Below are 21,628 nucleotides of genomic sequence, written 5' to 3' on the forward strand. Positions count from 1 at the left end.
GGCTTTGAACCCAGATATTGCTGACTTCAAGTTCAGGATGTTAACCATTATGCCACACTAATGTTAAATACAAATTTCCTTCACTAAATGTGTTTATTGTACTATAAAATGAGTGCTGTGAACTTTTTTTATACTAGATTTTGTATAGCCTAAGCATCAGTGATGCTTGCTTATACTAATTCAACTATTACCTTTTATCTAATCTCCCTCTTGATCAAGGGTGTGGTTGTAAGTTAATAGGCCAATATTCACAAGGATGTAGTCTGTGGTCCTGACATGGGTTTTTTCTTTCTGCTTAAATGACTCATACTGGAATTAATTTGAACTTTAACCAAACTGGGCTCTCTAATCAGTTCTGCTAACCAGCCCATAGTATTCAAAATACACTATGCTATGAAACATGATAAATTTTATTCAGGAAACTAATTCTACATGGTAACAAGATAACCAGCAGGTTTTTTTCTTAAGTCATTATCTTTCTTTACATTAGACTTATGGCCCAACAATCTCTCTCATTTTTTTAATTTAGAATTTTATTTTTTCCCAAATTACATGCAAAAACAATTTTTAACATTGTTTTTAAAACTGTGTTCCCAATTATCTTCCTCCCTCCCTCCCCATCCCCACACCCCCTTAAGAACGCAAGCAATTCAATATGTTATACATGTGTAGTCATACAAAACATTTCTATATTAGTCTGTGAAAGAAAACAGACCAAAAAAAAAAAACTTAAGAAAAAGGAACTTAAAAAATTATGTTTCGGGGCAGCTGGGTGGCGCAGTGGATGGAGCACCGGCCCTGGAGTCAGGAGTACCTGAGTTCAAATTTGGCCTCAGACACTTGACACTTACTAGCTGTGTGACCCTGGGCAAGTCACTTAACCCCAATTGCCTCAATTAAAAAAAAAATTATGTTTCAATCTGTATTCAGACACCATCAGTTCTTTGGAGATGGATTGCATTTTTCATAAGTCCTTCAGAGTTGTCTTGGAGCATTGTATTACTGAAAACAGCTAAGTCATTCACAACTGACTGTCTTACAATATTGCTGTTACTTCGTATACAGTACATTTCACTTTGCATCAGCTCATGTAAGTCTTCCCAGGTTTTTCTGATAGCCTCCTACTCATCATTTCTTATAGCACAATGGTGTTCCATCATAATCTCATCCCACAATTTGTTCATTCATTTCCAACTGATGCGCATCTCCTCAATTTGTTTTTTATCTCTTTTTGGATACTGACCTAGTAGTGGTATTAGTAGGCAAAGAATATGCATGGTATACCCTTTATGGCCCAACAATCTTACCTTAAAGCTGAAGCTTATCTTTATTTACCAGACAAAATACTTTATCAAAGGTCTCAATATTCCTTAAAATTGAAATTCAGGTCAATGGATTGAACATGATTTCTATTTCTTTATAAGTTCCATGCTGGCTGTTAGACTATAAAAGAGCTAAGGAAACCAAAATGAACAACAAATTCAATCTGGCCAATTTATTAGCTAGTCATTACAGTGTTCAACCAGTCTGGAAAAAAAAAAGATAACTTAATTAAACAAGTTTAGGTAGGTGTGAGAAGGTACTAGGGCAGATCGAAGAACAGGTAAATATATTTTCCCAATTCTGAAAGAAGCATGCAACATAATGAAAAGATGCAATAACTTATTAAGTTATCCAAACTAATTTATTGACAATTCAAAATGTGACATATTTACAAGAAACAGCACAAGTTCTAAAATAATTTAACAATTTTCATAGATTTATAAAAGTATTGATAAATATTAGGAGACCCTGACAATTATCAACCACAAGAACATTTTCCTATGCTAATGAACTACCATAGTAGTTCTATAAAAAGTCCCAAAATGGAGTTAAGTTTTTGCCTCCACCAAATATGTCAAATTGCCAAATACCGAAATATACTAAAATGAACATGCAAGGTAAAAGTTGTACCAAAGAAAGCTAAGTTCAGGTCTAGCATAAAAACTGTTCTTTTACAAGTAAGCTTTCAGAAATTTTCAAATTAATGACTATTTTTGATACATCAGTTAAACAACTTTAAATTGCTTTAAGAGAGTTCAATTCTGTAATTAGCTTTCGTATGGTAATTGCCAAGAGAGATGTAGCATAGTACAGAAAGCTGGCCCGAGAGCTGGGAAGACCTGGATTCAAGTCTTACTTCTCACATATCCTGACTGGTGACCAAAAGCAGTCACCTTACATCTCACTACCCCAGGCAGTTAACTCTAAGGCTATAACCTGGAGAACAGTTTTTGATCTGCATTGGTAAAGGGACTGCGAATTCTCTATACCAATGAAATCACAGGTCTGGACCAAAAGAACAAAAATTTTTCAAAATCTGACAAAGAAAACAAAAACAGTTTACAAGTACAACTTTTTTAAAATGTTAGCTTATGAATTTAAAAAAAAACCCTCAACAACGGCATCCTTTATCCATTCAGATTTTTAAATTGTTATACTTAATTCTGGCATTATGCAGATTATGTGACCCTTACATCCCACTATTTTAGTAGAAAACTTCAGTATCTCATAGACAAGAAGTCAATTTGGAAAATGAAAAGAGACCCACATGACATGTTACCTATTAATTTGCAGAAAACAAGCTACCGCAAAATAGCAAATTTTAATCACAAAAATAGCAGCACATAAAATTCAAGATTGTTTGGTTAAAGCAAATGTTTTCAAAACTGAATCACAAAATGGTACATGCTCAATTTAGATTTACTATTAAATATCTGAAATTTAAAGATTCCTTAGAAGTACTGTTCATATTTATGACATTGTATAATATAATGTATATCCAGAATTCAGTTTTAGAAATGTACATATTGCACAGCCAGGAGATGTAATATCAGTATTCTGATATCCCTAGCATAAGACATTATCTTAAATAGTTTAATACAAATTATACTACTCAAAAACAATCTCATCCCAAGGTTTTAAACCAGTAAGGTAGGGTCATGAACACATTGATCTCAAAATGTTTAGAAACAAAATGAGAAAACACAGGCACTTTAATATAGATTATCAGTGACAAAAGTTACAGGCAACAATTGAATGACTAAGAGAGATTATCAATTATGTCTTTACATATAAAATAAACTTGAGGTCTTTCACTGATCCAAATATAGAAACAAGAATTATTCACAAAATGTTGATAAGAAAAAACTAAATCTTTCAAAAAACTCATACCAAATAATGTAATTTTCAACATTGAACAAAGCAAGGCCTGATGTAATACAATATAAAATGTATTTAGTTCAAATGTCTAGGATATAGTAGTTTGAGTTCCCATTTTTTCCCTTCACCCAGTCCAACCAAAACCCTTATAAAGATGGTCCAATAACACCTGATGTGCAAAAATTACCACTCACCTTAAGAACCAGTGCATTTTAAAAGAGAAGGAAAAAAAGGTCTAATTTTCAAAATGATCAATATTCTAAAGGAAATTTGGCAGCACCACAGACTTAAGATGCAAATGATCTTAGTCTGGTAACTTCTCAATAGATAATGCTGATCACTCAAAAGGTATGGATATTTAAATACTTAAGGGACATTCATTCATATTAACCTTTTTTGTTAGAAGACCATAACAATAAGATCAATATAACCTTGCTACTCCCTTGAAAAATGCATGTTTTCAATTTGGTATGTATGAAATTGTCAAATTTTCTAAGAGTGATTTATACAAATTTTTAATCACTCAGTAGTGAACATATAACATTTTAATTTCTTAGTAGGTGCTTGCATCAGTATTTAGTGAACTGAATTTAGATCCTTGGTACTGAAACACATTATCAGTATTTTAAGAGATTGGTTCTAGTTTGGCCATTCTCTAGATTACCTGGGATTACCAGCTTATAAAAAACAGGTTAGAGGCAGTACATTTCATGTAAATCTTTCCCAAATCTATTTTACCCTCTCCCTTTCTTACTCTTCTCATCTTTGGCTAGAAGCCCCTATAAATACAAAAGGAAATCAAGCATTTAACAAGCGGATCCTTCTCTCCAAATGCCTACGTCCTTACACATCGCTAACTGGAAGGCTTGCGTCGTCCAGATCCACTAGGTCATTCTCTCTTTCCTGAGGGCCATTGGGATGCTGAGGTTTCGGCACGGCTTGTACAGTCACTTTGGAAGCTGGTTCTCTTGGAGTGAGAGTCTGGACCTTGAAGTTCCCTGGCTTGGCCTTGGCAAGAGATTCGTAAAATCCTCGCTTCTCCATGGTAAAGCTTGAGCCCAGAGAGTGGTTGCGAGAGGCTGTGGAATGTGAGGTGACTGCTGTTGCACTGGCAGAACGGAAAGCATAGCTGGATTCTGAAGAACAGTTGGAATGTTCCTGTAAAGAGGAGTATTGGTCAAATACGGTCGTTAGTGACAAGAGCAGTAACTCAGTGTGAGACTGAAGAACAAAACACACACAGAGACAAAGATACCACACACACAAGCATGCGTGCACACACACGCATATACACACACACACACACATAAAGCGAAGCATGAGCCATGACAGCACAAATAAACAGGTGCTTTTCCAAAGCAATGCATTTTTAGGGGTGAGTGTATAGCAATGAGAGCCAACAACCATTTCAGCTAAGAAACCAGTTACACATATATCTATACATCTCTCTCTAAAGCTGGTCTTGGCAGCTCCAGAAACTTTAAGGACTTTGGCAACTTTAGCTGCTCTAATTACTTAAGTGTTCCATTGATGACTGAAAAATGTATTTTAATGGGAGCCTAATAGAATGATCTCATCTAAATAAAAATACTACATGCTAAACTGATGATGGTAATATCCTCTACACAATGTTATAGAGGAAAAACATTCTTTGTAGTTCAACATAAAAACACAGACTACAGAAATAAAATTCCATTGTTTCATCAAGTAGGAATCAGCAGGTTTTGTTTTAAAGGTGATATTACCTGGCAACCTGATTAACTCGAACTTTTTACTTCACTTACTACTAGAATTATTAATTATGCATATAGAAATATATTTTTAAAGTGATAGAGAAGCATATAAATAAAATGTTTATTAAAACAAATTTCACATATTTCTTACTGAAATTCATCAGTGGATATGCTTAAATTTGCCATTCAATTGGCTACAATTATATCGCTAAAACACATCATTTATAACACTTATGGCTTTGAAGAAAAAGGGCTAAAAAATTACTCAAATATTAGTTTCCACACGATTGTTCCATCTCATCTGTATTTTAAAATGTCATGCAAATCATTATAGTATTCAGTTTATCACGTGTATGTGCACGCACAAATTTGCATATATCTGGTCATTAGGTCAGAAGTGAGTATGAGATAGAAGTGTGATATAAAAAAACTGGAACTCTCATGGGAATTCATCAAACTCATTTTTACATTAATGACTCTTTAAACTCTGTCATCATTTGTTATTTATCAAGATGGGCATTTGTATATCCTAACCAATGTATAGACTTCTTGGATCACTTGTCTAAATTTTCTCCAACATATATGAAACCTGATGACTGGTTAGTGTTGACAAAGGCAGTTATAACTGCCAAGAGGTAGTTTGGTTAACTCAACTTTCTATGATAAGTGGTGAGTAGTGTGTAAGTCCTCGCCCTCTGTTAAGAAGGCAAGTTTATAGGAGAGCCCACATACGTGCTGCATTCACCAGTTCTTGATGTATACCTCGGTATACAAGGATTCGACAGCCTTCTGGCCTGCCGCATCTGGAACACAGTGCAAAGCTAAGATTAGAGTTAACCTATACTTACGAGAGGGAGGAAAAGAGAAAGTGTTGCTGAGAGATAGGAATAGTTAGAATGCCCAATTTGCCCCCACCACAAAGCACAAACACCCTTCTCCAATTTTTCCTTGCCCCAACACCCATTGCTTTTGCAGAAAGACTCATACTTCAATGCTGCAAAGTTCACATAGAACATCAGGAAGTTAAAAAAAATTACTATCTAGAAGAGATTTTACTACTTTTATGTTTTAAAAAACCTATATATCTGATGATGACTTGAATGTTGAAGAACAAGCAAAAACTGGTTTTTAAATACCGATCTGTTTGTAAGAAAAGTACCATCACCAGGAAAATAGAAAACTCATATTTAGTCAGCATTTGAGCTGTGATCATCACATGATGAACCTACATATATAGGACATGACATAAAAATTTTCTAGACCAGGGTATAGTATTTCAAGAACAGTTGAGAAACTCTCACAGCAGAATTTAGACTTCCAAATCACTGACCAAAGCTTATTCCTTGTTTATACAGATTAGATAAAGACTTGAAAGTTTACTACAAATAGAGAAGTAGGTATTTTTGTAGTATTTTTGATGAGGGGGGAAACCCATACTCATGCATTATATGAGGCTCTACATCTAATTTGTCTCTATGCATTATTAAGTCTATTTGAAAAAAAATTTTTTCTAATCACTCTAAGGCTAGCTACTAGGTAAACTTATATGTTTTAGGCAAAGAACTTTATACTTTATGATACTGCCAAATTAAAAGTCATGTTTACAAAGCACAAAAAAGATTTCAAATTAACTCTATGAAGAAGAAATTCTACTTCCATACATATAAATTGAGATACCCCTCCCTTCTCTTATGGGTCTGGACATTGACTGGATACCACTTAAAATGCAAACTGACTATAATGTTATATCCAAGAAGACTCTGTTGAAGACAATTTTCACTTCTCTTCATGGGCTTAAGGACATGTTACGGCTATGCATCCCAGAAAAGTCATAGTAGGTCCCCAACAACAAAAGTTAATCACACAATTATACTGAAAGACTCACAAATTTGCAAGTAATCTGGATTAAGGTTCAGTACCCTCTAATATAGAAGATAAAGACCTCAGGACAGATATAAACTCGTCCTCAAGATAGTAAAAGTTCCCTGATAGTAAAAATGTCAATTCACATAACTGGTCAAAATAGTTATGTTTTCAAAAATCTGAAAAATGATTTTATGATAAGAATGAGTGATTGTTCTCAATCTATAGCTATTAAAATTTGATCCTAAGACCTCCTAATATCATGTTTTCCTGATTGTGCATTTAGGACAATACAATGCACACAAAAAGGTACAAATACATAACACTAACAGGAAGCATTAAATTAGAAATGCATTATTTTTGCAAGTCTAGTTGGTATGACAGTCATCATGCAATATACTTTACTACAAGAGGAAGACAAGAAGGATTAAAAGGAAGGAAAGGATATATACACAACTTCATAAAATGGAATTAAACCTTGGGAAACAATAAAAGCTCAGAAACATACAGAAGTTGCTGATCTTCCAGGTCCCCGTTGTGCTACTATGGCACCAGAAATTGCTTTAATCCAATTATGCATCTCCTCGGGACTGTCAGCCTAAAAGAAAAGGAAATGTTTTATCATTTTTTCTCAAAAGAAACCTCTATCTTAATAAACTATGAGCCAATTTATGTTTGTCCTTATCAAGTGTAATGATCAAAAGACACTAGAGCAACAGCACTGGATCTGGAGCTCAGGAACAAATCTGGTTCTGCTACTTATTACTTAGAAAATCCTAGAAAAGGCATAACCATCTTTGGGCCTCAATTTCCTCACTTGCTAGCTGTGTGACCCTGGGCAAGTCACTTAACCCCCATTGCCCTGCAAAAAAAAAAAAAAAATAAGGAGGTTGTATTAATTATTCAATCTCTAAATTCCTTTCTGGCATGCCCAATTAATTGATTTGTTCTTATTAGTGAAAATGTTTAGAAATATTAATAGTAAGGAATACTTTGTATCAAAAAAAATTTTGGTGTGTTTTTTCATTGCTGTCGTTTTCATTAAATGAAACTACCAATTATTTCCATAATTTATTTTTATATGCACCTGTTTATAAGGATTAAATTAGTCTCTAAGTTTCAATTGTTTCCTCAGTTTCACTTTATGCATTACATAAAAGATTCACATTACATTCACTTACTGTATTACATAAAAGATGTTTAATATGGTTTTTATATTTTGATACAAGCTCAATTTTTTTAAAGGTGCAATAACAGCTAAGAACTAGATTTACTCCTTTCTAGGCCCATTTAGTAATTACAAGACAAGTAACAGTAACTTTTCTAAAATTCTACTCAGGCCCTTGACTTATTTTTTGGATAGACTCATTTAAGTCTGAAAGGGTTTGTTAAGCAAGGTTCCTTACTATTTCCCTCTGTAATTCATTTAACTTTTAAGTATTTAGATGATGTCATCTAAATATTTATATGCAAATATTTTTGTATTAATATTAATTCATCATGTATGATATCTTTCAGCCAAATGTGGCTTCTCTGTTTATCACTTTTACTTAATTGTTTTTTGATGTTGCCTTGTCTGAGATCATGATTGCTATCCTTATGTTTTTTACTTTGGCCGAAGCATAACAGATTTTGGTCTGGTCCTGTATTGTAACTCTATCTTTTATTTCCAGCGTTTTTTTTTTTTTTTTCTGTAGACAAGACATCATTGGATTCTGCTTTCTAAACCAAGTTTATGGAAGAGTCCATCCCATTCACATTTATATTTATGATCACTAATTCTGTGTTTCTCTTCATCCTATTCTCATACTTTTTTGTTGTTTTTCTACCCCCTCTTTATAATGAAGGTGATGAACATGCCAGACGTAATCTCTTTCTGCTTGCCTGCTTTCCCTCACTCACTCTTCTCTAACACTTCTCTTTTCCTTACTCAACCAGAGCCCAATCACAGGTTCTTTTTTTGTGAGGAAATGAGGGTTAAGTGACTTGCCCAGGGCCACATAGCTAGTAAGTGTCAAGTGTTTGAGGTGGAATTTGAACTCAGGTCCTCCTGAATCCAGGGCCGGTGCTTTATCCACTGTGCCACCTAGCTGCCCCCCAATCACAGGTTCTTTTATGCTTTCTTTCCTTTAAAATCCTTTGTTGAGACCCACCTCTCTGTGTTTAGTATTTGCTTTGCTTAAGACTAGTCTCCCTTAATCTGTTTCCCCTTCCCTTTCCCTCTTATTTCCCTGCAGACATACCTTTCTTCATGTAATTCTGGGTGTATTCTTTGCTCATCTAACCATTTCATACAGTAGTGAATTCAAGTGTCACCTGTTCCTCTTACTCCTTCCTCTTAGTATGTACAGACTTCTACTTGTACACTGAAATGACGCATGATAATTTCCCCTTTCCATCCCCCCCGTCAAGTGTAATCTTTTCAGTTTATTAAAACATAACTAAATACTCCCAAAGTTCTCTTGTCTAATTAGACTTCTATGAGCCTTGATGATAATAGGGCTCTAAGAGGACACATGTAGCCTCTCCTCTCCACATAAGAATGTCAAGAGTTCAATTTTGTTTAATTCCTTATGAATGTTCACTTGAATTCACTTTTCAGTGTTTCTCTTGACTCCCATGTTTGTATTTCAAAGTTTCCATTCGGCCTTGCTCTTTTCATTAGGAATGCTTAGAAGTCCTTTACTTAATTAAACATCCATTTTCTCCGGTAGGATAATACTGAATTTGCTGAATAAGATATCTTAGTTGTAAGCTTTTTATCTTTATTTAGCCCCTGGCTAAATGTTCCTGAGACTTTTCATTCTAGGGGTTCTTTCAGAAGATGACTGGTAGAATCTTTCTATCTTCAACTTGTACTCCGGTTCTACGAGATGTGGGCATCTCTTTTAAATACTCAATGTAAGACTCTTTTTTTCCATCATGGCTTTCCAACATTGAGTGATTCTCCTTGTAGTTGGACCTTGATTCTGACATAGTGCAATTTTTTCTCTTTGATCTGTTTTCTAAGTCAGCTGATTCGTTAGGTGATACACTTTTGACTTTGTTTTAATATTTCCTGTTGTCTCTAGGAGTTACTAACTTTTATTTGGTCCATTCTAGTTTTCAAGGATTTTACTGCTTAAATCAGGTTTTCTATGTCTTATGCCAAGCTAGTAATTCTCTTTCCAATTTTTTCTTCCACAGCTCTCATTTCTTTTCTAATTCTTTCCCCTAGCACTCATTTCATTTATAAAAAACATTTTTAACTAAAAACCCAAAACTCCTGCTTTGTTTCTTCTAGGAATTCTGGTTGAACTTATGCCCAAGCTGCATTTTAATCTGAGGCTTTGCTTATAAATACTTTAAAGTATTTCTCTTCTGGATTTGTGTCCCAAACATCCCTGTCACCAAAATAGCTTCTTATAGCTTTTTGTTTTGTTTTCTCATTTTTCCAGCCTACTTCTTGATTTCAGACCCTGTGTTAGGGCCAAACTTGTGTGCACTTCTGGAGGCGACTGCTGGATTACTGAGTATTATATAATCAAGGATATCAGGGATAATTAAGGCTGAGGAATTTCGAGTTTTCAATATTTCCTTTCTAGACTGAGCTCTACAAGTTCCAGACCCAGGTGTGGGTCTGAGCAACGTAACTGTGGGGCTTTCTTCTAGTCAGAGCCCCAGTAGGGTACTTCTGGGCTCAGCTACCATCAGCCAGTTGGCAAGCTCTGTAGGTCTCCTTTCCCTGTCCTAGTTATTCTGCTGCAGTTATCTTCTGAAAGAACCCCTAAAATGAAAAGAGTCTCAAGAACATTTAGCTAGGTACCACCATCAAGTTTACACAAGATTTAGCAGTTCTTATTTTAATAAGAGGGTCAATCATATCTGTTCTAGCATCTTCTAAGGAAACTTGTATGATTTTGGAGGAACCTGTAGGATAGCATTTTCACCTAGCAAATCAATTTTTAGTAGTCAACCAACAATAAAAGCATAGGGATAGCTTAAATTCTCTTGTGATTGGCTAGAGGATCACTTACAAAAACATGCCTATCCATCCTTATAAACAGACCTTCAACAAGGATTCTCTTAATGTTTATAGATCATTCTCATAAAGATATTACAGAAATGGGGGGAGAGGGTATACAGATGAGTAGTTATGGTTGTTTTCTCAGTTACATTTTTAGGTAATAATAAAATTCAAAAATTTTTCCCAAGTCTTTGAGATCTTCCTCTTTCATATACCTCCACAATCAATTCCTCATTATCTTCAAAATTATGTTGTCTCCAGTCCAAAGGTCTTCTGTATATCTAGTCTAAAGCAGGTGCTTTTCCTCTCTTTGTTTTCTTTAGTACCATTTCCATTTCTCATGAAGCACATCTACGGCTAAAACGTTAAGAGTTCAAACTCGGTATGGGCAGTGTACTTGATGGTGTTTATATAATTCTTTATAGATCTTTTTCATTTTTGTTGTTGTTGTTATATTTCTTGCTATTTTATCAAATGCCCTTGGAATGACTTTCTTAAATGGGATTTCTGGCCAACCTATTTTTTTCCAATGCCACTATTTTATGAGGTGAAAGGCCAGTTGTAACTGGATCTGTAGTTTTCATGGGTACAGCGAGCTCCCAGGTGAGGAATGCCCTCTACCAATATAGATTGGGTTCTTCTCCTGAACATACTGTCTTAGAAAATTGCCTAGAGCACTGAAAGGTTTAGTGACTTGCCTAGGTTCACATAGTTAATTTTGTGCTAAAGGCATGACCTGAACCCAATCTTCTCTGAAAAAAAAATTAATAATTTCCTTTTTTTATCATGAACTTCAAACATGAACATTTTTATATGGAAAAAGGGGCTTTGTATATGAAATTCTGTTATGTACAGTTGTTCTTTTTTCCATTATGGGGGGGGGCGGTTCATTGTGTTAAATTTAGCTTTAACATACTGTCTCCAACAGTGCTCTGTTCCTTTCTGAATTTCCTTTTGTTCTCTTCTGTTTATTTTTTAAATGATTAATTGATGTTATTTTCCCCCCTTTCTTCCTTACTGGTGTCACTATCACTTTCCCTCCCGCACTCTCCACAAGATTTTACAAATTAGTTTTAAATATAAACTGGCATTGTCTGAGCAAGTCACTTAACCTCTATTTGCCTCAGTTTCCTCAACTGTAAAATGGGAATAATAACAATATATTTACCTTGCAGAGTCACGGTGAGGATCAAATGAGATATTTGTTTGTTTGTTTGTTTGTTTTTAAAAAGCACTTAGCACAGGGCCTGGCACATCATAAGTATTGTATAAATGCTTATTCCCTTTCTTTCCCCTCTTTATCCTATCTTTCTACTTGAAAAAGAGATCAAGAGAATGCTTGTAGAGTCAGGTCCTAGACTGCTTTCTGTCTGCTTATTATGGCAACTGATTTACATTAGCTAATCTTATCTAGGAAATGTAATAATCTGTGTTTATATTTGTTCTTTCATCCACTTCCCATTTTAGGGTATCAAAAGGCAGTTTAAATAGTTTAGATTGGAATCACTGATTGTATACCCTTTCTTTATTCTAATTTTCTATTCTCCCTCCTAGTTTTACATTGATTTTGATACCTGGGATAACAAATCAATAGTCTGACTATATAGAGATGACTGATTCAGGAATGATTCCAACATGAGTAAAGAATCATTTTCTCTCTGTTAAAATGTAACCAATTTAATTTTTGTCATTCGATGCTTGCCATGTCCAGCACCCCCCAAATCTTGCTTCTTTAAAAAAAAAATTTTTTTAAAGAAATAATCGCAAGCCTCTTATACACATAAACATTTGGGGTTTTTGTTTCTTATTCCTGAACCACATTTTTTCATCATACTTTTCACCATCATGCCTCTATGCCCACCTTTGTATTAATACAGAAAATCACAGCAAGTTCTTCTATCCTCAAATCATTTGAAATGGATATTGGCATGTAAATTGCAAATTTTTTTTTTTTTTAGTGTGGCAATTGGGGTTAAGTGACTTGCCCAGGGTCACACAGCTAGTAAGTGTTAAGTGTCTGAGGCCACATTTGAACTCAGGTACTCCTGACTCCAGGGCCAGTGCTTTATCCACTGCACCACCTAGCTGCCCCAATTGTAATTATTTTAATGATGGTTTTTTGTAAATATATTTTGCAACATAAAATAACCAAACAAATCAAGAAACTGTAATAAATTACCTACAATGTTATGGTAATTACTCTAATTTGAATCGTAAAGTGAAAATGGAAAATTAAAAAGTGAACAAAATAATACCAAACATTCCAACTTCAGAAAAAATAGTTTCCAGGACTTATGACTCAATAGCTATCATCAGGAAGCAAAGGAATCACAAAATTCAAATTCAATTCCATTCTAATGTAAAAATTGTATTACTAATGGAGAAACTATTTTCTACTTCTTAAGGATTCAGTTCAAAAACAATCTGCCATATAAAATCTTTTTTTTTTGTATTTATGGAGTACAATTTTTTTAGCCCCACATTTGACAGATTCTAACATATGCATTATTAAATTAAAACTGCCTTAAATTTTCTTGTAGAATTTCAAAATAATTGTCTTACCTGCACATAGAAGGTTCTAGATGTTGTTACAATTTCAAAGAGATTGTCCCTCATCATTATGTCACTGTGAAAACAAAATAACCAAATGTAATAGAGTTCATTCTTCATGCTCAACTTTCATCAAGTTTCAATAAGAATAAAAACCAAAACTTTTAAAAAGAAAACTTCCTTAAGAATAAACAAATGTCAAAAAATCAGTGTCTTAGATGAATTTAAACAAATTCAAATTAGCAACTACTATTTCAACTTTATTTCAGTTTTTGTCTTGGGAAGAGGAGGTAGAAAACAAGCTTTTATATAGCTCCTACTGTGTCAAGTGCTTTAAACCAATATCTCATTTGAAGAAAATTAGTTCTGGCACATTTTTTATATTACATTTATGGTGCAAATAAAAATGTTTATATTTAAAGACCTCAGTTTTCAAGCTATTATGTAAGTTCTTGGTTATTTGTGTGTGGCCCAACCTGCTGATTAAGCATACCTTCCTCCCCCTCCTCCATATGTCAGTTTCAGTTTCAAAACTGTTTTCTATTTTATCCTTGGAGAAACATCAGCATAGATGACAAATTATTCAAGCAAGCTATATTTGCAGTGCCTATGAATACTAAAAATAACCTAAAATATCAAAATTTCAAATCAAGTTGTCTAAGTATAGACTATTCTTATTAAAATTATTTTTTGAAAACAGATTTCTAATACTTTGTTTTGTTATGAAGACCATGGAAGAATCTAATCATGTAAATGTGATTTTTAAAATAGGTATGATAATGTCTCAACTATAAACAACTGAATGATGTGACTGATTTCAAAAAAAAAAAAATTAGCAACTGGCTATCACAATCCAAAGACACACTACCTATTCAACTATGACAGAATATTTGAACATGGTTTAAATTAGCAGGCCTCACCTCTGTTTACATTCTTGGACTTTATGAACCTCTTTAAGTGGTATTATCCGGAGAGGTTCCTTTTCCTGCCAAAAAAAAAGAAAAGAAAAAGAAAAAACAAACCCAACACATAAACCAAAGCATAACTTTTCTTTTAAGATCATATTTAGGGTTAGCTACTTTTCCTGGGAATCTATATGTGTGTGTGTGTATATGTGTGTATACATTTGATAATCTTATTAGTAATCCAAAATATGATTACTACAAAACTTCATGTTACAAAGGGAAAACTGGAACATCACCCCTCACAGGTCTTATTCCTACCACTAAGAAAAGCTTGGCTTACTTTTCAACAATTAAATTAACTAATTAGGGGGTTTTCCCCCTAAATCTCTGAAAGATGTGAGAGTGGAACAATGCAATCACAGCCATGATTGCAAAGGACTGAAGATGAAGCATCATGCTCACTTTCTGACAACAAGGTAAGATGCAGAATGATACATATAATTTTAGACAGTCAATAAAATGAATTTGCTTTGCTTTACCAAGCATGTTCATTACAAGTGTTTTCTTTTTCTTTTAAAAAACATTTTGCTCAATGGAGGGAAAGGAGTAGGAGGGAAGAGTTAACAACTGCTTATTAATTTTAAGAAAATTTTTTTAATTAATTTTTTTTATTTTGAGAATCACCAACTTAAAATAGTAACTCCCATTAAAGAGGTTTATAACACATTAAACGTATGTACAACCAAGCAGAAACAGAGTCAAAAAGAGGTCTCAAAGAAATATGTAAGTGAAAGATGTGGGCTGGTCATGTAGCAAGAGTGGACAGCCCCCATGCTCCACTGCAGTCCCCATGATAGAACGAGAAAGTGAGGAAGGCCTCATGATGTTGAGAGGCACACTTATGGGAGAATATGGAAAAGGAGCAAATGCAGGCCTAGATAAGCTGCAGTGCTCCTCAGTGAGGGGAACATCCCTATGGATTAGGCCTTCGGAGAGCCAGTTCAGTGTGGAGCTGATGTTTCCAAGCACCTCTCTCCCAACAATCCGAGGAGGTAAGTGATGTCTATCCTATCCCCATTTTACAGCTGTGGAAAGTGAGGCTCAGGTTAATGGACTTGCCCACTTTCACCTAAGTAGGAAATGCCAGAACAACTCAGACTCGCATCTTCTGACTACTGCCCCACATCATGCACATGGCATCACGTATGGTACATTTCAAAGGACTCGGAATATGAAGTGCTTTGTAAACCTTGAAGTCCTATATAGACGTGAGACAGCAGTATTACTTTGTCAAGCAAAACTGACCACTCCACCTGTTCATTGAGTTAAATTTTAATTCTTTTTTTTTTTTTTGGCAAACCCAGACATGATATACTACTCCTAACAATTAGTTCCTTTAACAAGGTATAAATCCACTTATGTTTAAACTGAGCCATTAAATTATTTCCTGAACACACACAGCATAAACTAGCTATTAAATGAGTCAATAAATCTCACACTATGTATTTTAAAATAAGATTATTCAAGTATGTCAAAAGATAGTTTTAGTTTTGGTTTACGTGTCTGAAATCAAATATAATACAAACATCTCGTGAGAAACAGCAAAGAACTTAAGGGAAAACTCAGGCATTCTAAAATAAATCTCATCTATTTTTTCCCCAAATAGATTTATGAACTGGGGAAATAAAGGAAGAGGGTAAAGATAAGGCAACAGAACCCTTGTGCCTGATGTTGGCTTCAAGTGACAACTATTTCTTTTCCCTTCTATGGACATATTTTATACAAGTTTATCTTTCAAGTGTGGCTCTTCAGTTTTGGTTTGGTTCGGACCTATGACTTTATTGGTATGGGGAACTCACATTGTAAAATGCTCCTCCTCAACAGAAACGTGCAAACTCATGTGTAGCTTGTGATCTTAGAGAGATGCACAGCAGGGACGGGGAAGTTGTGTCTCGCTCATGGTCACATAGATACAAAGTATAAGAGGAAGGACCTAATGTCAGCTCCTCCTGGCTCTCTCCGTTACACCACACTGTCCTGTCCTTTTTGCTTTTATGATCCTTTTTCCGGATACATAATGTAAATAAGCAAATTAGCAAATTAGCAAAATACATACAAATAACAACATTCAAAAGTGGCGTGTCTCACAGACTTGAATCTGTTATTTGGAAGGTCAAGGAAGCACAAGCAATCAGAAGCACAACCATTCCAATACAGGGATGGGGGTAAGGACTGACAACGTAAATTCATTAGTACAGGGAAATCCTGGGAGAGCAAATTCCCTCTTCCAAGGCAACATGGCATCTTCTTTGCAAGTTATCTAGGGCAGTGATATCAAACTCAAATAAAAAAGGATAGCTTTAAGCCCATACTGATCACCACATATTAACATTATCTATGTTGTATTGTATTTTTATGCATTTTGCTAAACATTTCCCAATTACATTTTAATCTAGTGGAGGAGTTTGGGGGGTTCCAGGCAAATCTGACACCTCTACTCTAGAGCACTGAGAAGTTAGAACTTGTTTAAGCTCACATAGCTAGTATGTGTCAAAAGCAGAATTTGAACCCAACTCTTCCTGGCTTACAAATTGCTTCTCTTTCACCAGTGCAAACCGCCTCTCTCCTCCTAAATCAGCTTTTTAAAAAAAACTGTTTTTGTGTTACAGATCCCACCACAGTATGTTGATGCCTATGGACATCTTCTTAGAATAATGTTTTTAAATGCAGAAAAGTTATTGCAATTAAAAAAAAAATTGCACAACTTGTGAAATCGATCCACAGATCTATCCAAGGGGCCATGGACCCCAGGTCAGGAACACCTGTTCTAAATATCCACTTAAAAAAAAATTTACTTTTTACATTAAAATTTGTGATGGGGAGGGGCAGCTAGATGGCGCAGTGGATAGAGCACCGGCCCTGGAGTCAGGAGTACCTGAGTTCAAATCCGGCCTCAGACACTTAACACTTACTAGATGTGTGACCCTGGGCAAGTCACTTAACCCCAATTGCCTCACTAAAAAAAAAAAAATTTGTGATGGGGAAACATACCAGTTCAGATTTGAAGTAGCCTATTGTATTTTCATCCAATTGAAAGTATCTTCGCTTCCAGTTCTTCATCTACCAGAGAGAAAACAAACAGTAAGACATCTGTTTCTAAGAATGTCAAATGCTGATGGTCATTTAATTATTCTGACATGAACACAAAAGTCAGAAATACCAAAGGCTGAAAACTTTCTCTGTTCCCACTTAGATACAAATGACATCTTTTATGTTACTTCAACCTGAGGTTTTAATAAAATTCAGAAAAGTAACAGATGCTAGCTTTCAGTTCTTGTGATACAAATGGTTTAGAGAATTAACTGAGCTGGAAATGTGATGGGCTTTCCAAACTGAAATAAGCAGATTCCCCTCCACTTCCTCCTTTCCCATCATATACTACTGGAACAAGAACAGGAAATTAAACCTCAGGTCTTCAGTTTTTCCATCTAAAATATAAAACCATCCCTTTAAGTTGCACAAAGGCATGGATCCATTTCTTATTTTTCTTTGAAAACCTCCCTATGTCTTAGCACAGTGTACTATGTATGATGGATTTTCTGGGTATAGTAATTAATGGCCTGGCCTGGCTACAGAGAAAGGAAAGAAGTGCTGGCTGTCATCAGCTTCTCAGACTGGTCCCTTTACCTCAGCGCCTACAACCCACAGAGATGCTGATAACAGACCTGACTAACAAACTCTCACCTCATCCTGACTTCCCCATTTCGTCCTGAGCGTCCCATATTCTATCACTCACACCCTGTTTTCCATCCTCCACTGTACACTCCTTTATTCCTCTCTGTTTCAACCAACTGCCCCAATGCTCGCCCTGGGGCTACCACCCATTTCTAACGTGCCCTCTGATATTCTTTACTCTTCTCCTTTCCCACTTTTCCATCTTCTGGCTCTCCCTTCGGATGGTATGCAGCTTGCCTGGCCTCCCACTGAAGCCCTGCCTGCACTCTGACTCATTTCTCCTGCTGGAATCCTCCTTGCTCACCACTGCCCCGTCAGGATCTCCCTCTACCATCACCTCTTATAGACCCTCGACTTGGGACTCCTTTCACATGACCTACTTCTATGCTCCCTTCAGCTACAGAGATGGCCATGCCTCTGACCATCACCCATAAACACACCACGTCCATATTTATGAACTCTGGCATTCCTTGATTTCATCCTTCTGTAGCCATTCCATCTCTCCCTCTGCCACACAACCCCAAGCCCTGGGCCTTCTCTTCACCATGTGCTCCACTCCCTGGATCCCTCAGTTCTTTCCCAGGTCATCATCCCTGCACCAGCTGTACTCTCCTGACTTCCCCTCTTACTGAACCAGTCCAACTCTTCCCCGCCCTCTTCCTTTGAACACTTTGCCTCTGAATCCGATTGTCTATTTTGCCCTGCCAAGCCTCAGTCCTGGATTACCCCCACCATCTGTGGTCTTCATTCCTAACTCCCATGCTGCTGGAGAACATCATGAACCATGCTGACTGGATCCATCACAAATTTAAGATACATAGTCTTAACTGGGCCTTCTATGAAGCAAGGTAATCCCTTTACAGCTGCCATTTGATTTATTATCCCACAGAGTGGCTTTCCCATACCTTTTCTTTTAAAAACATTTTTTAACTTTATTCATTTTAAATTTCAATACAAAACAAAAAAAGAAAAAATATTTCCCTGTACGCAGCAGAACATAAGAGAGGCTTCAATATAATACAATAAATTTCTAGAATCAGATAATTTAAAAGTTATAATACTCATTTCATATGAGGAAGCTGAGATTCTTTTTTTTTTTTGTAAATAGTATTTTATTTTTCCATTTACATGTAAAGATAATTTTCAGCATTCATTTGGGGGGTGGGGGGTTGTTTTTTTGGGAGGGGGTAGGGCAATGAGGGTCAATTGACTTGCCCAGGGTCACACAGCTAGCAAGTGTCAAGTGTCCGAGGCTGGATTTGAACTCAGGTCCTCCTGAATCCAAGGCCAGTGCTTTTTCCACTGTGCCACCTACCTGTCCCCTCATTTTTTAAATAAGATTTTTGAGTTCCAAATTTTCTCTCCCTCCCTCCTCCCCCACCCAGATGGCAAACAATCTGATATAGGTAATACATGTGCAATCATCCCATACTTTTTCATCCCTCTTCAAAGCTCCTGTCTCTCCCTCCCTTTTCTCTCTCAGTTGACAACCTTGCCTCACATTTCACTGAAAAGAAAATGAGGCCATTCACCAAGAGTTCCCTCTTCTCCCTTCCTCAAAGCAAATCACTTCTGCTATTATGTCCTCCTTTACCCCTGACTCATAGGAAGAGGTGGCCCTTTGCCTTGCCAAGGCTAATCCCTCTGCGGGTACAAGTGACCCCATTCCATCTTATCTTTTCCAAGAGTTTGCTCCCTCTATCATCCTTACTCACTTATCTTCAACTTCTTGTCTACCAGCTATTTCTCCATGCTTACATACATGCAAGTCCTCACTTGCTCCCTCCATTTCAACTATTATCCTGTCTTTCCACTTTGAGAAGGCTAGCTTCAATTAGTATCTCTGCTTCCTTTCCTCTCACTCTTGTCTTAACCCTTCTATCCTCATCATTCCACCAAAATGGCTTTTCCCAGTTACTAGGGATCGCTAAACCGCCAAATCTAATGGCTTTTTCTCAATTCACATCCTTCTTGACCTCCCTGCAGCCTCTGACACAGTAAATAATCCTCTTCTCCTTGACACTCTCTTCCCTCTAGCCTTTTGTGACACTGTACTAAACTGGTTCTCCTCTTACCTATTACACTGCTCCATCTCAGTCTCCATGGGTAGATCTTCATCCAAGTCATCTCTGCTAACCAAGGGTATCCCCCAGGGCTCTGTCCACAAACTCTGCTGACCTCCAGGCTCCTGTTTCCAACTGTCTTGGTGCTATTGACTTTGAACTGGATGTCACATGTCCAAAACTGAACTCTGGTCTTACCCCCTCATTCTTCCCCTCTTCCTAAATTCCCTATTACTGCTGAGGGCACCACAAATCTTCCCAGTCATCCAAGCTTACAACCTAGGGGTCACCTTGCCTCCTCCTCTCTGACCTCTCATATCTAACCTGTTACCATGTTACAGTGATTTTACCACGAAATATACCTCCTCCCCTCTGACACTGCCACCATTCTGGTACAGGCCCACATCACCTCACAGCTGGACTGATACAACAGCCTTCTGGTCGGTCTCCCTGCCTCAAGTCTTTCTCCATTCCAATCCGTTCTCCACTCAGCTGTCAAAGTATCTTTCCAAGGTCAGATCTAACTACGTCATCCTCTCTGCTCAATAAATTTCAGTGGCTCCCTATTGCCACTACATCTAAAATCCTTTGGCCTTCAAAGCCCTTCAAAACCTACCTCTCCCAGCCCGTCTTTCCATCTTCTTACACCTTAGCTCCTCCCACGCACTCTCCAATCCAGTAGCCCTGGTCTCCTTGCCATTCCTCACACTGGCTTCATCTCCAGACTCGGGCCATTTTCACTGGCTAATCCCCCATGACTAGAATCTCCTTCCTCCCAGTCTCTCCCCCCTGGCTTCCCTAGCTTCCTTCAAGCCCCAGCTAAAATCTCAACTTCTACAAGAAGCTTTTAACAATCCTTTTTGCCAGTGCCTTCCCTCTGTTGTCTCGTTTGATCTGTCTCCTCCATTCAATTGTGATCTGCTTGAGAGCAGAGGCTATCTCTTGCCTTTCTTTGTTTCCCTAACACAGCATAGTGCCTGACACACAGAAAATTCTTGATAACTGGTTAGTGACAACTGACTAATAAAAGCTGGCATTTACAAATCACTTTATATTATCTGGTTTAATCCTTACCACAATCCTATAAGGCAGGTGCTATTACTAACCCCATTTTATAAATGAGAAAATTGAAACAGGCTATGAGACTTGCCCAGGGATTCACAGCTAGAAGTGCCAGAGGCAGGATTCTGAACTCAGGTCTTCCTAACAGCAAGTCAAACAGTATATTCAGCATATCACTTGGCTGCCTATAGCTGGATCCAGGTACTTCTTACCATGTAAGATAAACTTTAAAATTGAAATAACAAGGAAATTTTTTAAAATAAAATAATTCTCAACTTATTTCACCCGTACCCTTTCATATTTATTGACTATTGGCGAAAACAATCTCAACAATTATTTCTTGAAAGACCATAAACACCGAAAGGATCTTTTTGAGCCAAAAGAAAGTGTGATGTATTGCTTGAACTTTGCCGTTAATACTACCTATTATTAGAACAAAAAGTACATGAGAGCCTGGACAACACTTCAAAGTTCCACTCAGAACTGGGCAGGTTTTTAAGAGAAAACTGT

The 21,628-nt window shown here is 36.5% G+C and overlaps 1 protein-coding gene across 7 annotated transcripts in view; it reads right to left on the reverse strand.

Moving 5' to 3' along the window:
- Positions 1 to 1,665: 1,665 nt before the first annotated feature.
- Positions 1,666 to 21,628, reverse strand: part of PLEKHA1 (pleckstrin homology domain containing A1) — a 90,868-nt gene continuing 70,905 nt past the window's right edge. For 2 of the 7 annotated variants that reach the window (XM_043985018.1, XM_043985024.1), the window contains 5 exons: positions 17,310 to 17,378; positions 14,274 to 14,338; positions 13,366 to 13,429; positions 7,306 to 7,395; positions 1,666 to 4,359 (listed from right to left, as the gene is read on the reverse strand). In XM_043985018.1, the coding sequence (XP_043840953.1) occupies positions 4,045 to 4,359; positions 7,306 to 7,395; positions 13,366 to 13,429; positions 14,274 to 14,338; positions 17,310 to 17,378 (603 nt within the window). In that variant the 3' untranslated portion in view covers positions 1,666 to 4,044. Of the gene's footprint in view, positions 4,360 to 5,666; positions 5,738 to 7,305; positions 7,396 to 13,365; positions 13,430 to 14,273; positions 14,339 to 17,309; positions 17,379 to 21,628 lie in introns of all 7 variants that reach the window. The other 5 variants (XM_043985023.1, XM_043985021.1, XM_043985022.1 and 2 more) reach the window with 5 other exon arrangements.

The sequence above is a fragment of the Dromiciops gliroides genome, chromosome 2 (assembly GCF_019393635.1).
Source record: "Dromiciops gliroides isolate mDroGli1 chromosome 2, mDroGli1.pri, whole genome shotgun sequence".
In the NCBI taxonomy this organism is placed as follows: Eukaryota; Metazoa; Chordata; class Mammalia; order Microbiotheria; family Microbiotheriidae; genus Dromiciops; species Dromiciops gliroides.